Source organism: Heptranchias perlo, chromosome 4 (assembly GCF_035084215.1).
Source record: "Heptranchias perlo isolate sHepPer1 chromosome 4, sHepPer1.hap1, whole genome shotgun sequence".
NCBI lineage: Eukaryota > Metazoa > Chordata > Chondrichthyes > Hexanchiformes > Hexanchidae > Heptranchias > Heptranchias perlo.
In genome coordinates this window covers 69,115,777-69,132,334 of record NC_090328.1, presented here as the reverse complement: position 1 = coordinate 69,132,334, position 16,558 = coordinate 69,115,777, and the positions used below count along the sequence as shown (strand labels likewise).

At 38.0% G+C, this 16,558-nt stretch overlaps 2 protein-coding genes across 4 annotated transcripts in view; both read left to right on the top strand.

Annotated features, from left to right (window-relative positions):
• Positions 1–4,075, top strand: part of LOC137321001 (nicotinamide riboside kinase 1-like) — a 31,877-nt gene extending 27,802 nt beyond the window's left edge. For both annotated transcript variants that reach the window (XM_067983094.1, XM_067983092.1), the window contains one exon: positions 1,590–4,075. In XM_067983094.1, coding sequence (XP_067839195.1) covers positions 1,590–1,600 — 11 coding nt within the window. In that variant the 3' untranslated portion in view covers positions 1,601–4,075. The remainder of the gene's footprint in view (positions 1–1,589) is intronic.
• Positions 4,076–5,461: 1,386 nt separating this feature from the next.
• carnmt1 (carnosine N-methyltransferase 1) overlaps positions 5,462–16,558 on the top strand; it is a 52,224-nt gene continuing 41,127 nt past the window's right edge. For both annotated transcript variants that reach the window (XM_067983087.1, XM_067983086.1), the window contains exons 1-2: positions 5,462–6,005; positions 13,890–14,094. In XM_067983087.1, coding sequence (XP_067839188.1) covers positions 5,875–6,005; positions 13,890–14,094 — 336 coding nt within the window. In that variant the 5' untranslated portion in view covers positions 5,462–5,874. The remainder of the gene's footprint in view (positions 6,006–13,889; positions 14,095–16,558) is intronic.

Below are 16,558 nucleotides of genomic sequence, written 5' to 3'. Positions count from 1 at the left end.
CACCTTGTTAGTCTCCCTGGTAAATACTGAGGCAAAGTAGGTATTCAATATTTCTGCCATTTCGCTGTCATTACCTGTGGCCCTATCTCTATCTTTATTTTTCTTTTGTTATTTATGTGTCTGTGGAATACTTTACTATTTCTTTTTATATTCGTTGGTAATTTAATTTTGTGGTTTCTCTTTGCCTTCCTGATTGTTTTCTTGACATCCTTCCTAACCTCTTCGTATTCTCTTTTGTCATCCGCTCCGTTATTGTCTATGTACGTATAGAGTTTGTTTTAGTTTCAATTTTACCCTTATCTCTTTATTTATCCATGGGTATTTCATTATTAGCTAATTAGTTCTTGTTTTTTTAGAGGAATATATTTCTCCTGAACTCTATTGATCATCATTTTAAGTATTTCCCATTGCTGTTCTATCCCTTTATCTCTTTTGTTTTTCAGTTTACCTGCCCTACTTCCATTCTCATCCCTTCAAAATTAGCTTTTTCCAATCGATTACTTTGGCCTTTGTCTTTCTTACGCCTTTCTCAATCATTATTTTAAGCGTTATTATGTTATGATCGCTATTGCCTAGATGTTCCCCCCCACGCTTACTTCTCTTATCTGTTCCGGTTCCCATTACTAGATCCAGCAATGATTCCTCTCTTGTTGGGCTTCTCACATACTGTGTAAGAAAGGAGTCCTGCACATACTGCAAAAACTCCATTCCCCTTTCCCGTTTCCCTACCTCCTTGCCAATTTATTTGGGGGTAGTTGAAATTTTCCATGATTATTATTCAATATTTTTTACTTATTTCATAGATTTGCCTACATATTTCTTCCTCCACTTCCCTTCCACCATTCGGTGGTCTGTAGAATATGCCTATTAACATGATTGATCCCTTATCCTTTGCCTCAATCCATACGGATTCTGTTTCTATCTTAATATTACTTGTGTCCCTTTTTTCTATTGCCATTATGTTGTCGCTAATCAGTACAGCTACTCTACCCCCTTCCTTCCCTATCCTTTCTAAATATGTTATATCCTGCAATATTTAACTGCCAGTCCTGTTCTTATGTAGTTATGTTTCAGTTATTCCTATTACATCTGGCTCGTTGCTACGAATTATTGCCTCCAGTTTGTTTCGGATGTTGTGCACATTGCTGTACAGACAATTTAATTTGTTTTTAATAATTGTTCCCCTCACTTTATTTTTAAATCATTTTGTACTCATGTTGTATAACTATTTGTTCCCTTGTTCCGTACCTTGGTTTGGCCTTTGCTCTCATCTCCCATTTCTTTTATCTTCAGATTTATGTTATTTTCACCCCCCCCCCCCCCATCCCGTCTTACTAGTTTAAAGTCATATCGACAGCCCTATTTATCCTTTCCGCTCGGACACTGGTCCCATTCCGGTTCAGATGGAGCCCATCCCAGCGGTACTGCTCCTTCCTGTCCCTACATCTACTTAACCAGCTTGTCTCCAGCAATATTCCATACCACATATTGGAAAATCCTGATCAAACTTACTGTTTTGTGAGTGTAAAATCAACCTTTCTTTTATTGATAGAATCATAATAATTGGCTCTAACGATTGTCTCTTGTAGACAGTTGCTGACAGACACCATTGAAACAGGATATTGGAAAACTGAAAATTCCAGTGGACAAATTACTTTCAGCAGCGAGCTACCTATAACTGAAGGAGGTTTGGTGGAAATCCGTAGACTCCATTGGAACGTGCATAACCTAAGTTTTGAAATAATCTATACATTAAAAGTCTTACATATGCACACTTCCTGTCCCCTAAACTTCACAACTTTTGAGTAATGCTTTATTTCATTATTTTGTGTCAACATTTACCATGGCAATTCCCCATTTACCTATATCAATAATGACCTCTCATATTTCTTGGCCTCCCTCGGCATTGTAGCAGCTCCTCTATTCATTGCCTACCTAATTACCTTTTAATGGCCACAGGTTTGAATGTGCTGTCTCCTGCTTCAGCCTATGCCTAGGAATTTCATGTAAGTTCACCATTTAAACAACATTTTCTGTGCTTTTTTTCCCCCCACATAATTATAAAAAATTCTGAGATTATTATTTGAATTTTTCATTTTTCTCCTAGTTTTTACACTTCTGTAGTCAGACCTCTGGTATTGACTCCATGGTCCAATCCTATTCCTGACCTGTTCAAAATTTCTAAATGCTATTCTGAAATTTCTTGTCTGCCCAATGGCATGCCATTACTGCCCCACTCCAAAATTTCCTGGCCTCATTGTCAGATGTCCCACCAGACCACATGGCCATCTCCATCAAAGCCTAGGTCTCGTTTTCCAAACCCACCCCTACTTTTTTAAAAAATTACTTTCCTCATTCAGGTACCAATAATGCTATGAGTCCTTATACCATCCTTCTTAATTGTAGTGTCATAGCTTTACTGTAACCACAAACAAATTACTCCATCCTTGAATAAATGTAGTGTCTCTGCTATAAATTCTAAAACAGTGTCCAGCCATTTGGCACTTCTATAGTCTCTGCTGTGAGATTTTTTGCCGGTTCCAATTACTTTGCCCCTACACTGCACAAGTATCGATTTCCCTTCCTTGCTTCCCATCCTTCTCATACCCCACTTTCAAATTTGACGACCACCTTTCTTATTCTTACCTTCTCCACGCAGCAGCCATATCTCTCCCTCACTAATCAATTTCCAACCTTACTCTTTTTCTCTTCCTGCTGCATCAGACCCCTATGCCTCAGGCTTATCCTATTCCCAGTCTGAATCCTTTTTCATTCCAACTAGAAAGGGCCCTAACTCTTGGGCCCATTCCAATCCCATGTTCATTTTTTTCCCCTTCTGCTCCTGCACCATGCAAACCTGCCTCCTGCTTACATCCCAGTCCCACTCAATTTTTTTTCCCCTCTCATTCCATTCAGCCTAACACCACTGTATTGAACCAGGCCACTCTACAAATAGTCTTACTCCTTCTTCTGTCCTTGTGCCCCAACACCAATCTAATATTTTATTCCTACATTACTCATTCTGCCCCATCCTAGATACCACAGCCCAATCCTCACCCATGTCTAATTTTCTTTTCCTCCACCGTGCCTTATACCTCTTCACCATCCCAGTCCCACTCCCTAGTTCTTTTACCTTCCAGCCCTGCCCAATCCCAGATGTAATATTTCACTCATGTCACATGTTGTGCCCTATTCCAACAACAATCTAAGCATTGACCCTATCCTGGTCCTAATTCCAATTTCATAAAATAGACCCTTAAAACTCAAAAGAGCAATATTTCATCAAGCCAAATCCACAATCTATAATATAGATTTTCATATAGCACCGACTTTGTGTCATCTTTTCCTATATACTTTGTTCATAACACTGCTATTGCTATAAAACAGTCAACGCTCAACACAATATGAAAAATACTATTTAACAATAAAACTACATCCACGTTGGACTTAGTATTTTGGAGTAATGTCTGATTGAAATGTGAAAGTCAAATTTAACATGGCTACCTTGTAATTATTATTCAATAAGCATAATGTCAATTTCTTTTATATATCAAAAAGGTCATTTTTCTTAGATTATTACAGATTGTAGAGTCAAATTATGTTTAGCTGTAATAGCTATAAATTATAAATTATGATAACTACATTAAGAATAAAGAATGAACTTGCATTTATATAATACCATATCACATCCTCAGTATGTCCTCTGTGCTTCATATCCAGTTCATTATTTTTGAATTGCAGTTACTGCTGTTACATAGGCAGATACAGCAAATGTAATAAATGACCAGTTAATCCGTGGTGTTGGTTGAGGGTTAAATGTCAGCCAGAACACCTGGATAGCTCCCTACTCTTCAAAGAGTGGCATGAGATCTTCCATGTCCACCCGAACATGCAGACGGAGCCTCGGTTTAACATCCCATCTGAAAGACTACTTCCAACAATGCAGCGCTCTCTCAGTACTGCACTGAAGTGCTCATCCTGGAGTTACTGCACTACCATTCACAAAATGCCTGTAAAAAGCATCTGTACAAATGTAATCCCCACTTCAGTTACGTATCTCAGATGGGGTGAATAAAATGCCTATTTTTAACATTGATATACCACCATTCAAAATTAATAGTTGAAAGGAGCTATTTCACACAGGCTAGCTCACTGCCCATTCATAATCAATGGGCGGAAAATCTAAGGAGTTTTTGTTGTCATTAAAAAGCACACCAGCAGTTGAAGTTCAGTGAGCAGTGTTATACCAGCCTCCATATTGTACTATGGATGATAAGATAGCCTGATCGCTAAATCCATCCAGAGCTAACTGTATTTAGCAGATCATAATTGTTCAATTACTTCATCAAGAATGTACCTTTCATGCTATAAATTTAATTCTAATCAGGGTCAAAAAGTGCAATATTAATTATATTTTAAACTTGAAAAATAATTTGGCTTTAAATTTTGTGCATGATAAATTTAGGACACAGGAAAAAGCCTAGCCATCTCCCCTTGACATTCAATGGCACCATCATTGTCAAATCTGTGACCATCAACATCTTGGGGGTCACTGGTTACTAGAAGCTTAACTGGACAAGCTCAATACTGTGGCAACAAGAGCAGGGCAGAGGTTCAGTATTCTGCAATGAGTAGCCCATCTCCTGACCCCTCAAAGCCTCGCCACCATCTACAAGGCACAAATCAGGAGTGTGATGGAAAACTCGCCACTCATCTGAATCGGTGCAGCTGCAATAACATTCAAGAAGCTTGAAACCATCCAGATCAGAGCAGTTTGCTTGATTGGTGTCCCTGCCACCGAACTCAATATCCAACCCCTCCATTATGACACACTGTGATAGCAGCATATATGATCTACAGGATGCACTGCAACAACTCACCAAGGTTACTTTGACAACACCTTGCCCTCCCAACCTTGATATTACCTCTAATCAGTACCTGTTGTTTTCTACCCTTCAGCCAATTTCATATCCATACTTAAGTTTTGCCCTGAATCCCAACAGCTTTGAGTTTAATTAGTAATCTTTTGTGTGGCACTTTATCAAAAGCCTTTTGGAATTCTGAATATATAATGTTGTAGGGTTTACCAGTCGACTTACTTCTTCAAAGAAATCAAGAAGATTGGTCAGGCTGCATCTTCTACATCTAAAGCTATTTACTAAAGTGTTGTACAGATAATCCTCAAGTGTTCTGATACTTCAATTCCATGTAAAATAATAGAATTAATTAAGACTAATAGGTCTGTAGTTACCTGTATCTGCCCACTTACATTTTGCTCAACTCATTGGATTCAGCGCTCCATTCAGCAATAAATACATTTTTGAGAACAATTCATAGCACCAAACAGGCAATTGTTAGGAGTGAAATGAATAAAACGAGGCTGATTGTAAATATAGGGGGCGACATTTAGAAACATAGAAAATAGGAGCAGGAGTAGGCCATTCGAGCCTGCTCCGCCATTCAGTATGATCGTGGCTGATCCTCCATCTCAATAGCATATTCGCGCTCTCTGCACATACCCCTTGATGCTTTCCGTGTTTATTCTTAAACCAGTTTTAAATCAAAATGAGAGCAACTTGGCAGGTATATCCTTCCAGCTGTCTCCTGCTTATCACGGGGAGTTCTTCCGAACTGGAGCAGCATACCCTCCGGGCCACCAGGTGGCGCTGTCCCGCAATCACTTGCCGACCTCTCGAGGTTCCTCAGCGCTGGTTCGGTTCATCCTCCAAGCCGGCAGGTGTCGCTATGCGGCGGACGTGTGGTTAACGTGCCCGGTGTGACTGGTGTGTGTCTCGTCGTCTCCTCGGTGCGGTTGCGAGGAAGGGTTTCCCTGGTGGCGGGTTTGCGGAGCGGAGAGAGGAGGAAGAGGAAAAGATGGAGAACAACCACTGCCCCGAGGAGGAGGAGGCGGAGGCGGAGGAAGAGGAGGAGGAGGAGGAAAAAGTGGAGGAGCGGCTGGAGAAAGAGCACTTCTGGAAAATCATTAATGCTTTTAGATATTATAGGTAAAACTGTAAATAAAACAGCCGCCCGCCCACTGAGAGAGAGAGAGAGAGACTCTGAATCGAGCACAGGCCTGAGCTTTACTGGGAGAGGGAGGGAGGAAGGCGGTGAGAGAGGCTGACCGACACCAGCACAGATACAAACCTGGGCCTACAGGGGAATAGTAAATACATTTACACAGAAGCTTGTTTATAATTACCTGCATGTCTGTTCAGAGCTTTTTAATATATTGACAAGTCCTTATGATGTATTGTAGTTTCCAAGGGGCTTCCTTAAAGGGAGGGGGAGTATTTACAAAAATAGTGACAATCTAGGCAAACGGTCCCTAAGTTTAAAAGTAATCTGCCCAATGGACTACTGTTACTATTGCCACCACCCCCCCCCTCCCAACATGTGAAACACTCTGTTACTTTCTTAACAATTTACTGATTCTTTTTGTCCACAATATGAGCACCTTAATTTTTTTTTTGGGGGGGGGGGAGGTGAGGAGGAAAGAAGAGAAGGATTAAAAAGTTTTAGATTCATATGAGCAATTGTCAGAGGATATCTTTGAAGATCTTTCTGTTTCATGCAGATATGCTTAAAATGTTGTGTGTATTATCTGCTTCTGTAAAGCAGTACCGGATAGCCGTTTAGTAGTAAATATATTACTAACAGTGATTGTGCCTATCTAGTAGTTTTCATTATAATTAAAACGATTTTTTTTCCTGGACAGTTAGTAATTTCCTTTAAAAACTAGTACTATTGTTTGTGGTTAATGCTCCACACTCAGTCTAAACCAGGAGGTCCATCTTGGAACTCTCTGTATATTATTCAGAACATCTTGTGTTTTTATAACTGAATTTGGTTTAAAACAAATAAAATATATAATTTTCACTTGTTTCTTATTTGTTTTCTTTTCAATTCATTTTTCAGGATTCATTTTTATTCCACTTTCTATGCTTTGTGGAGGATACACAGGGTAGTGATAGTGTATGGAAAGTAAATAATGCAGCACTGAATGACATTGGCTTCCAGTCTGTTATCATTGATACCCAGTGTGTATTCTTCATATACCATAAATTTGTGACTTTTCTATTAAAACACTTTACAAATAAAAATTATGTTACAAAATTAGGGCACTTAAATCTTGCATCCGTTGTGCATGGAACGGTTTTATTTTCCACATTGCGACACATAGATACGGCCAGCTGAGGCTGTCTGAAACCAAGTGTGCCTCGTCTGCTGTAAGTAGTGGAAATAGTCAAAGGGAAGCAGATATAGATACACTGTAATTTAATTTTGACTGTCCCCATAAGTCAGTAAAATACTAGGTTTAGAAGTAATAAATCAGGCTGGGAAAAGTGTTAACTATAAAGATCCACCTTAATAATAGCGTTAAACTTCAAAATATGTGGGTGCCATCATAATAGGTGGTGATGCCACGTGTTTGCAAATGAGAGATCTGAGAGTAAACCAACTAACTCCTCCACCCATGTACTTGAAAATAATATACAGACACTTAGACACAGCTTATGGAGAAAGCTACCAAAAGGCAGTATGAAAATGTGATGAGATGTTCAATTCATAATTATGTTAGTATTCAAACCAATCAGGACAAATGTCTTTTGTAAAATGGGCACACCAGAATCCCTGCTTTTTAACCTGTCAAGTAATTATATTGAGAATATATTCAAACCTATATAAATTTTAAACATTTAATTGAGTGAATTAGGAGTTCCAGCTCGTTGATGCTCTACATATAAGCATATAGACAGTTAGTGAATTTGCAGTTCTGTTGTGCCCACCTCACTTCCACTGACACATTGAAACTATGTAGAACACCAGTTTTAATCATAAAATATGGTGAGCTACAATTAATAATATTGAAAGAAGCAATTTTTGAAACTTAAACAGTGCTTAATCCATGAATTGAAGTGGTTTGCTCTTCCGAGTGCATCCCTGTAATATTGCCTCTCAGGATGATTTTGCTATTCAGGTTTAGAATGTGGAGTCAACGGCAGCTTAAATGACTGGGAAATTTTAATGTTGATCACAATCTGAAGTCAAGACATGAAATTCTGTACATGGGATAATTGCCAGCAAATAGCACTGAGGTGGCTACCAATGAGGAACAAGGCAGTAATTCATTTCAACAGTTCTGATGACATGAGTGTCAGCAGAATGTTAAATAGAATTATGCTTAAACTAGCTGCCAGCCACAAATTTAGGCAGTAGACACAGCATAACTTAAGTGGAAAGGTAGGTCTCCATGTTCTAAATTGAAATAACTCGCTCTAATGTCTTAAGTCTTAGCCCAAGTTTTCAGGTCCTAAGATTTTGTGTGGAAGTGTGAGCTATGCACCATATTTTGATAGTACTCTGTTATGTCATTCAAAACGGTGAAAGTTGTTACTGAAAATACAATAATTAAGATATCAAACGACATACAACCTAAAAATAAAACTGTAGTTTAGTTCTTGCATTATCCAGTAATTTAGCAACGTCCTGTAAAATGTTACGACTTTCGCATCCCTTGATATTTTTCATTTCAGTCTTTTTAATTTTAAATATCCCAAACCATTAGTTTCAATTTTCTGTCATCTGTTTTTCAAAAAATGTCGAATTTTGCGAAAGATATAGAAATAGATTTTATCTGGGCTAGTTGTGGATTCACTGCTGAAATTTCAGGAATTGCTAAAATATGTCTGGGAGTGTGTTGCAGGAGTTTAACACTACTGAGGGATACAGATAATATCAGAGACTCTTAAGGACAAAACTTTTATAAAGTGCACTTTTTAAAAAAAATAATTAAAATTGTAGGTTATTGTTTTCTTCCATTGTGTCTCTTCCACATCGTGTGTCAGCATAGTAATGAGCATTGTGATGAAAGCCCTTGCAGTGGTGCTGCATTATATGGCAGGAAGACACTATTATAGGACAATTACTAGCAATGCAACACCAGTATATTTCCTATCCTGTACATTTTTTTTTCTGAGTGTCTTTTACACCTGCTGTAAAGTACTGCACATGCAATTATTTGATGTGTTCTCATCAGCTAAAATGCACAATTAGCCAAGCTAAACCATGGTACTGCAGCTCATGCCAATGGTCAATTTTTAAGCTTAAGAAAGTGGTGTATACACTTTTATTTATTCACAACCGCCTTAGATATATTTACAGTTTAACTTCATTTGAGGGAAGAAAAGTATTGATTTTTTTTTAGCCGAATATGCTGTTTTTAAAGCTATCTCCCATTGCTTCAATTGAATCTGGCATATTGTTATCATGATGTCATCAATGTATCCTTAGTAAATCTGAGAAATTATGTGTGTCAGACTACATCAGTGAACTGTTTGGGAACCATTCTGCCTTTGTGTCAGCGAATAGATGAAAAGTTAAATGGCCAGAATATTCAATGAGCAAAAGTATCTTATATAAGATAAATTGCCAATGGTTCTCAGTATTTTCATTGTAGTGTATCCCATTATATATTAATACTGCTCATGGATCTGCTGCTATAACACTCTTTGCTTTGTTGCTTGTGTTACATATTTTGTCTACTTTTTGTTAAAATGCACCATTACTGTTAAATATTCTAATATATAGTGTTAAAACAAAAGTGAATTTAACAGTGGAGATAGTGAAATACAAATTTTGTTACACAAGTTAGAAACAACTCACAATTGATGATATGTGAGTTTTATTAATTTGCTGCTTTTTAGAGGGTTTGAACATTTAATGTGGATGGTAGTTAAGCTATTTTGTGGCATTATGAGAAAACTGTTAAGTATTCCTTGCAATTGGATTTGTTTTACCATTTACAGTGTGTATATATCAAAAACTTATGTGTCAACTATTTTTGCAGCCATAGATCTATAAATATATATAATATAAAATAATGTGAGGTACTTTATCTGCTGTTTTTAAGGTGGAAATGTTTTGGGAGAAGGGGTGTCTTCTATAAAATAATAGATGCCATGAGAATGAATTACAGATATATGCAGGCTTATTTTTGATTGGGGTTGTGTGTACATAGTAAGTGTTTTGTGCCAGTTTGAAGTATAATTTCATCTGGATATTTCAGGCTGCTATTTTCGACCTCTCACATATGGAAAAATTCAAAATAACATTTCCTGTTGGGTCACAATAGTTTAGGAAAAATGTGAACAAATTCTCAGCAGACAGATTGAGATGTTAAAATTGTTTTCCCCAAAGTTTAATTGGTAAAGCATTCTTTTTTTATATGAAAATATATGTCATGGTGATGTAACTCACAGTGAAAGAGATTGTGTCACAAAAGTCACAGCAATGCTTGCATTTAACTTCATTGTGTATCATACTTTTCAAAGCTGTTGTATTATTTCCCTGCATTGGTGTTGAACCTTCCCTGCCCTTCAATACCAGTCACAAATTATGAAATGTGTGCATTTTGTTTAAAAAGAACCAGCAGCGTTCTACCAAAGGTTAAAAATGAAAAGCAAAATACTCTGGATGTTAAAAAATTACCTGGTTTTCTTTCATTTCAATGGCTTTTAGTTCCTTTTGTTCTTGTGAAGTAGCTTGATTAGTAAGCCTTAACTAAGTGTAAATGCCTGGTCTTGTATATTACAATTGTAAACAATTTTACAACACCAAGTTATAGTCCAACAATTTTATTTTTAATCCCACAAGCTTTCGGGGGCTTTCCCCTTCCTCAGGCGGTGTGGGTTGACAATTGTAAAATTGTTTACAATTGTCAACCCCAGTCCATCACCGGCATCTCCACATCTTGTATATTACAGGTATTAATGGGATGTGAGTGTCTAACTTGGTCCCAGTCATTCAATTCAGAATCAGGATTTATTTATATGAATGTCATTACTATGTAGCAGCAGTCTCAAATATACTTTTATTGAAGTTGCACGTTAAAACTGGCATATGTGAAAATGACCTGAGTCTTCGAAAGCTGTGAAGTGTTATTCTGTTTAATTTTTGTTTGGTAATAACTTTAAAACGCATTTGTTTTCTTTTAAAGAAATTAGGCAGATAAAAGCAGAGTCTGTCTGTAGATTCTTTAGTTTTTGCTGGATTTTGAAGGTTGTTCAGACGAAAGAGCTATGTGAACTTGTGGCTGACATATTTCATGTTAAGCGCCTTACCGAAAGGATACTGCTTGAGATCATATTCTGTAACCAAAGTGCACGAGAAGACTGGATTGTTAACATTCACTGTGCCAGTTCTCAGGACTTTATTTTTATTCCAGTCTGTTCTGCCTGCTAGAGAGGGCTGTGTAGGCTGGATGAATTGTATGTTATAAATCATGTTTGTCTGATATGCTCCATATTAGCTTGGTTAGATGCATTTTATAATTTTATCAGATTTGGTAAATAAATATGATTTGTTGTTTTAGCTTGTCATTTTCTGGTCTCGTGTAATAGTCTTCATTCATCCAAAGTGAGTGGGAACAGAGCGCATCAATAGAAGTACCATGGGTTCGCACAGTCTGTAGGGGCAGATAGCAAAGACATAGGGGGTGATTTTAAACCCCAAGAACGGGTGAGTTAGGGGCGGGTGGTGGTTGGAAACAGTTGTTTTTTGGGTTGCAACTGCAACCTGGCTTTGTTTCTGGGTTTAACGTTGGCGCGGAAAAGTACAGGCTTCCCACTGGGAATGCCAAGTCCAAAAATTTTGCTGTTGTGACCCAAAACTTGGGATTTAAAATCACCCCCATAGATTTCAGATCATAAGAACACGGTACACTCATGGAAATTGTAATCAGGTTGTTGAATGAGAAAAGTGTTAAAAAGAACTCAAAACCATAACAGTCTGATGGGTCATGTCTCTGAACTCATCATTGTCAGTTTTATTTATAGTTGGTTCTTTTGTTATAGAGTCACTTTGATCATTATCTTTTTGTACCTTGTACTTTTGTTGTGGTTATCTATGCTTTGCCCCCTTGATTTTATTGGCAACTTATAACAGGATCATTTCATTTTATAATTTTTTCCTGAGGTTTCTGTTTTTCTCTGTTGCAGCATCGATTTGTTTTTGTGGATTCACTTTATACAGATTTTTTTTTAACATTAGCCACTCATGTATTGGGGTATGTTTATTTCAGTGATTTCATCGTAAGAAAGTAAAATATTCTAACATCAACAAAATAGCAAAGCAATTTCATTGACTATTGAAAAAAAAGAAAGACTTGCATTTTTATAGCATCTTTCCTGACCTCAGGACCTCCCAAAGCACTTTACAGCCAATTTGGAGTGTGGTCACTGTTGTAATGTAGGAAACATGGCAGCCAATTTGCGCACAGCAAGGTCCCACAAACAGCAATGTGATAATGACCAGATAATCTGTTTTAGTGATGCTGGTTGAGGTGTAAATATTGGCCAGGACACCAGGGAGAATTCCACTGCTCTTCTTCGAAATAGCACCATGGGACCTTTTACGTCCAGGGCAGATGGGGCGGGCCTTGGTTTAACCTCCAACAGTGCAGCACTCTCTCTGGAGTGGGACGTGAACCCACAGCCTTCTGAATCAGAGACCAGAGTGCTACCACTGAGCCACAGCACCCAGTAACAGAATGGCCCAGTAGTATGGCAGCTGAATCATTTGCTGCACACTTCTCTGGTTCTGTTGCTTCAAGTTTAGACAAAAACTGATCACTTCATGTGTGTGTTTAGGTTTGATAATTCTTAGGAAGGTAGCCACAACCAGTTGTGGAATGCCATTCGCTTGTGGTCAACTATTAAAGCATAATTGGTATTGAATGCAAAGGACAAGCTTCTTGCCTGTTTTTCTTACCTGGAAAAGTTGAGGTGGACATTTTTTGGAAGCATATAATTATACATCTTTTTAACATTTTAATGGTGGTTCTAAAGGAAAAATTGTTCACAGTTTAGCTTATTTGGAGGATATAGTATTCTCTTTATATTTACTTTCTAGTTTTCTCCCTTCTACTCTTCAAGTACTGTGCATTATTCAGCATTTGAAGAGCATGCACTATCCATAAACATTGCATTGGTGTTCTTTGTAGTATTTATAAATGTGATACATCATTAGGCATTACTCATTTCACAAACAATAATATGATTCAGAAAGCAATATCATGCCAGTTATTTTAAAATCAGTCACAGTAAAATGCAGAGGACATTAGGACTGAGGGAAAGCTTGCCATCATTGAGTATTTGTAATTGGACCTCTCTTGACTCTGAGATTCAAACTTGCACATAATGTGTGTAAATCTCTAATGGGAGGGCAATGGAAGGAGAGAAACTGGAGGAGTAAAAGACTACTCCGGTTTTTAAAGAAGGACTCAGTGGGGAAGTACATAAAATGCAAAGTACTCCTTGTACACTGCAGTAAATTTTAAATAATACATTCTATTAAATGTTTGAAGAAATGTTACTTTCAATATTTACTGCCACATCTTGAGCACCTGACATTTGGGTTAAGTGAAGGCCTTTCCCAGTAACTTGGATTCCATCAACCATGGACTTGTCAGTTTGGAATTTGTCATGGACCTGGATGCTGTTTTGAAGTGCCCAGTCATTAAAAGACTATATTTGTTTCAGTCATTTTGTCTAATTTCTCCAGCCACTTTTATGGCAAACTAATTATAATTGTTTGGGTATAATAGTACTCTTAAAAACGGGTAGCATTTTGCAAAGATAAAGTGCAAGTTTATATAGACAATTTCATAAATTTTATATTTTGGTAAAGATATCATCAATATAAATGTAGTGTGATTGTTGTACATACAGATTTTATAAATATTTTAATGATGAACTGCACCACTTTGATTGGTATAAGTTATAGGCTATAAGGTGAAAAATTGTAGGTTCAATAGTTATGCTTGTGAAAATTTGTTGCATTGTTCACAATTTTCCCTGCTCATTTTTCAATGCAACTTCACTTTCCAGGACATATGCTCATGAGAGGGTAACTCGTTCTGAAAAGCAATTCCAATCCCTTCCAGTAGCTCATCGGAAGCTGCTTCCTAATTTCCTTCCTCACGTGAACAAATTAAGGGAGTGTATTGAACATAACTACGAGATCCTGAAAGCAATTATAAACAACTGCAATCATATGTTTGAAAATAAGGAATATGGAGTCATAGAAATGGAGGTAAGCGAAACACAAACATTACATTATTTTGAAAACTCAACTGCATGTGTTGGCTCAAAAGCAACTTGGGGCTGCATGCACTTTTGTAATTCACCCCAACTATTGAGTAGCCTGTGTATATCTGAGTAAATTTATATAATTTATCGGTACTGCATTTAAGATAAGTTTTGACCTAATAAATGCAATACTTCAGGATATTTTTACATAGAATGTACAGCACAGAAACAGGCCATTCAGCCCAACAAGTCCATGTCTGTGTTTATGTTCCACACAAGCCTCCTCCACCCTTCTTCATCTAACTCCATCAATGTATCCTTCTAGTCCTTTCTCCCTCATATGTTTACATAGCTTCCCCTTAAATGCATCTATGCTAGTCGGCTCAGCTACTCCTTGTGGTAGCAAGTTCCACATTTGAACCATTCGCTGGGTAAAGAAGTTTCTCCTGAATTCCGTATTGGATTTATTAGTGACTATCTTAGTGGGTAAATAGTATAGTACTGAGCCTAAAAATTGCCATTACAAGGCTCTGCTGAGTGAGATGATTTCAGCCAGCACATGATTTGGAATTCTGCAATTGGCCTTGGTGCCCCTCGGTGGAAAGGTGAAAAATTAGACAGAGTTCCCACTTCTGATTGCTATCTTGTGGCTCCTGCTGGAAAGTGAACTTGGGCGGACAGTAGGTGAGGACTACCAACTCTCACTGGATACTTATAGGTGAAATGTATCATGGTTAGATGAAGTGTAGAGCTCTAGTGTACCACCACGTATTCAGAAGGGTGTCATCTTTCTTCCAACCCCCCTGCCCTGCAACAATATAACATTTCCATGCTGTATACAATCTATTTTCAAGTGGCCTAAGAAGCAGAAAATCAATGGCTTTTGTGTTGTGGACTTGGACCTGCTGAGAACTGGATTCGAATTGCTCAGTCATTCTACTTGGAGCCCTTAGTCAGGTGAGACCTGGCTGAGTTCTTTGAGGAGATGACACATATGGTGGATGAGGAGATTGCAGTGGATATGGAGTACATGGACTTTTAGAAAGTCTTTGACAAGGTATCACACAGGAGACTACTGGAGAAGATTAAGGGGTATAGAATTAGGTGAGGGCGGGGGTACCAGATTGGATTAAACATTAGTTAGAAGGGAGGAAACAGAGTAGGAGTTAAGAGCAATTTCTCAGTGGTTGGAAGTGAATAATGGTGTCCCACAGGGTTCTATTTTGGGACCGCTTCTGTTCACTCTGTACATCAATGATCTGGATATAGGGCTAGAGGGAGTGGTGTCCAAATTTGCAGACAATATTAAAATAGGAGACGTAGTGAATAATTCTGAGGATGAATGGAAGCTGCAAAGAGATATTGATAAAATGATGGAATGGTTTTTTAAAAATGTGGCAGTTAGATTTACTATCAGTAAACTTGTAAATTTACACTTGTACATATGTCCCCTCATTCCAGACCACTGGTTTTAAGAAAAGTATATATTTTGAATGTGGGCAAGCTGTGTGATGTGTAAGACCAGGGGGGTTTGGGGGGTTCAGATTTACAAGACCATAAAGGCAGCATCTCAAGTGGATAAATCCATTTTAAAAAGTTAATGGAATACTGGGTTTTGTGGCAAAAAGGATGGAATATAAAAGTTGAGATATAATGATGAATCTATATAAAACCTTAGTAAGACTACAGTTAGAGTACTGTGCGGAATTTTGGGCTCCACGAAGGAAGGATGTTGAAGCAATAGAGAGGGTACGTGCAAATTCACTAGGATGCTGCCTGGTATGAGGAAATACAAAGAAAGACTTGAAAAATTGGGGCTATTTTCCTAACAGAGGAGATGAATGAGCGATTCATAGAGGTATTTAAAATTATGAAGGGATGGGACAGAGTAGATAGAAACAGACTGTTTTCAGTGGTCTGGAATGAGGGGACATATGTACAAGTGTAAATGTAGGCGATTTGGGATCGAGAGCAGGAGATTCTCATATAAGAGTGGCCACTTGGACTGCCAGTGCCTCTGGAACTATACCTCAGCAAAAAAATTGTGTCTTTAGTCAGAAGATTGTGTGTTTAATCCCCACACCAGTATGTAATCCAGGCTGCTACTTCAGTGCCGGACTGAGGGAGTGCTGCATTATTGGAGATGCTGTCTTTCGGAAGAAATATTAAACTAATATCCCATCTGCCTGTTCAGGTAAACGTAAAAGATCCCAAGGCATCATTCAAAGAAGTCCTGGCTCTACATTTATCCCCTAACCAACACCACCAAAAACGGATGAGCTTTTTTGCATAGAGGCTGTGAAATGCACTCTTAGACTTAGTGAGTGAAGCAAAGACCATGCCAACATTTAAAAATAGGTTAGTTAGGTGGTTGAAGGAAAGGGGAATAAAGAGATAATGGAAACAGGACAAGCACATGAAATTAGGGCTACTGCTCATGTGGAAGGTACAAGCCAACATGGACTGGT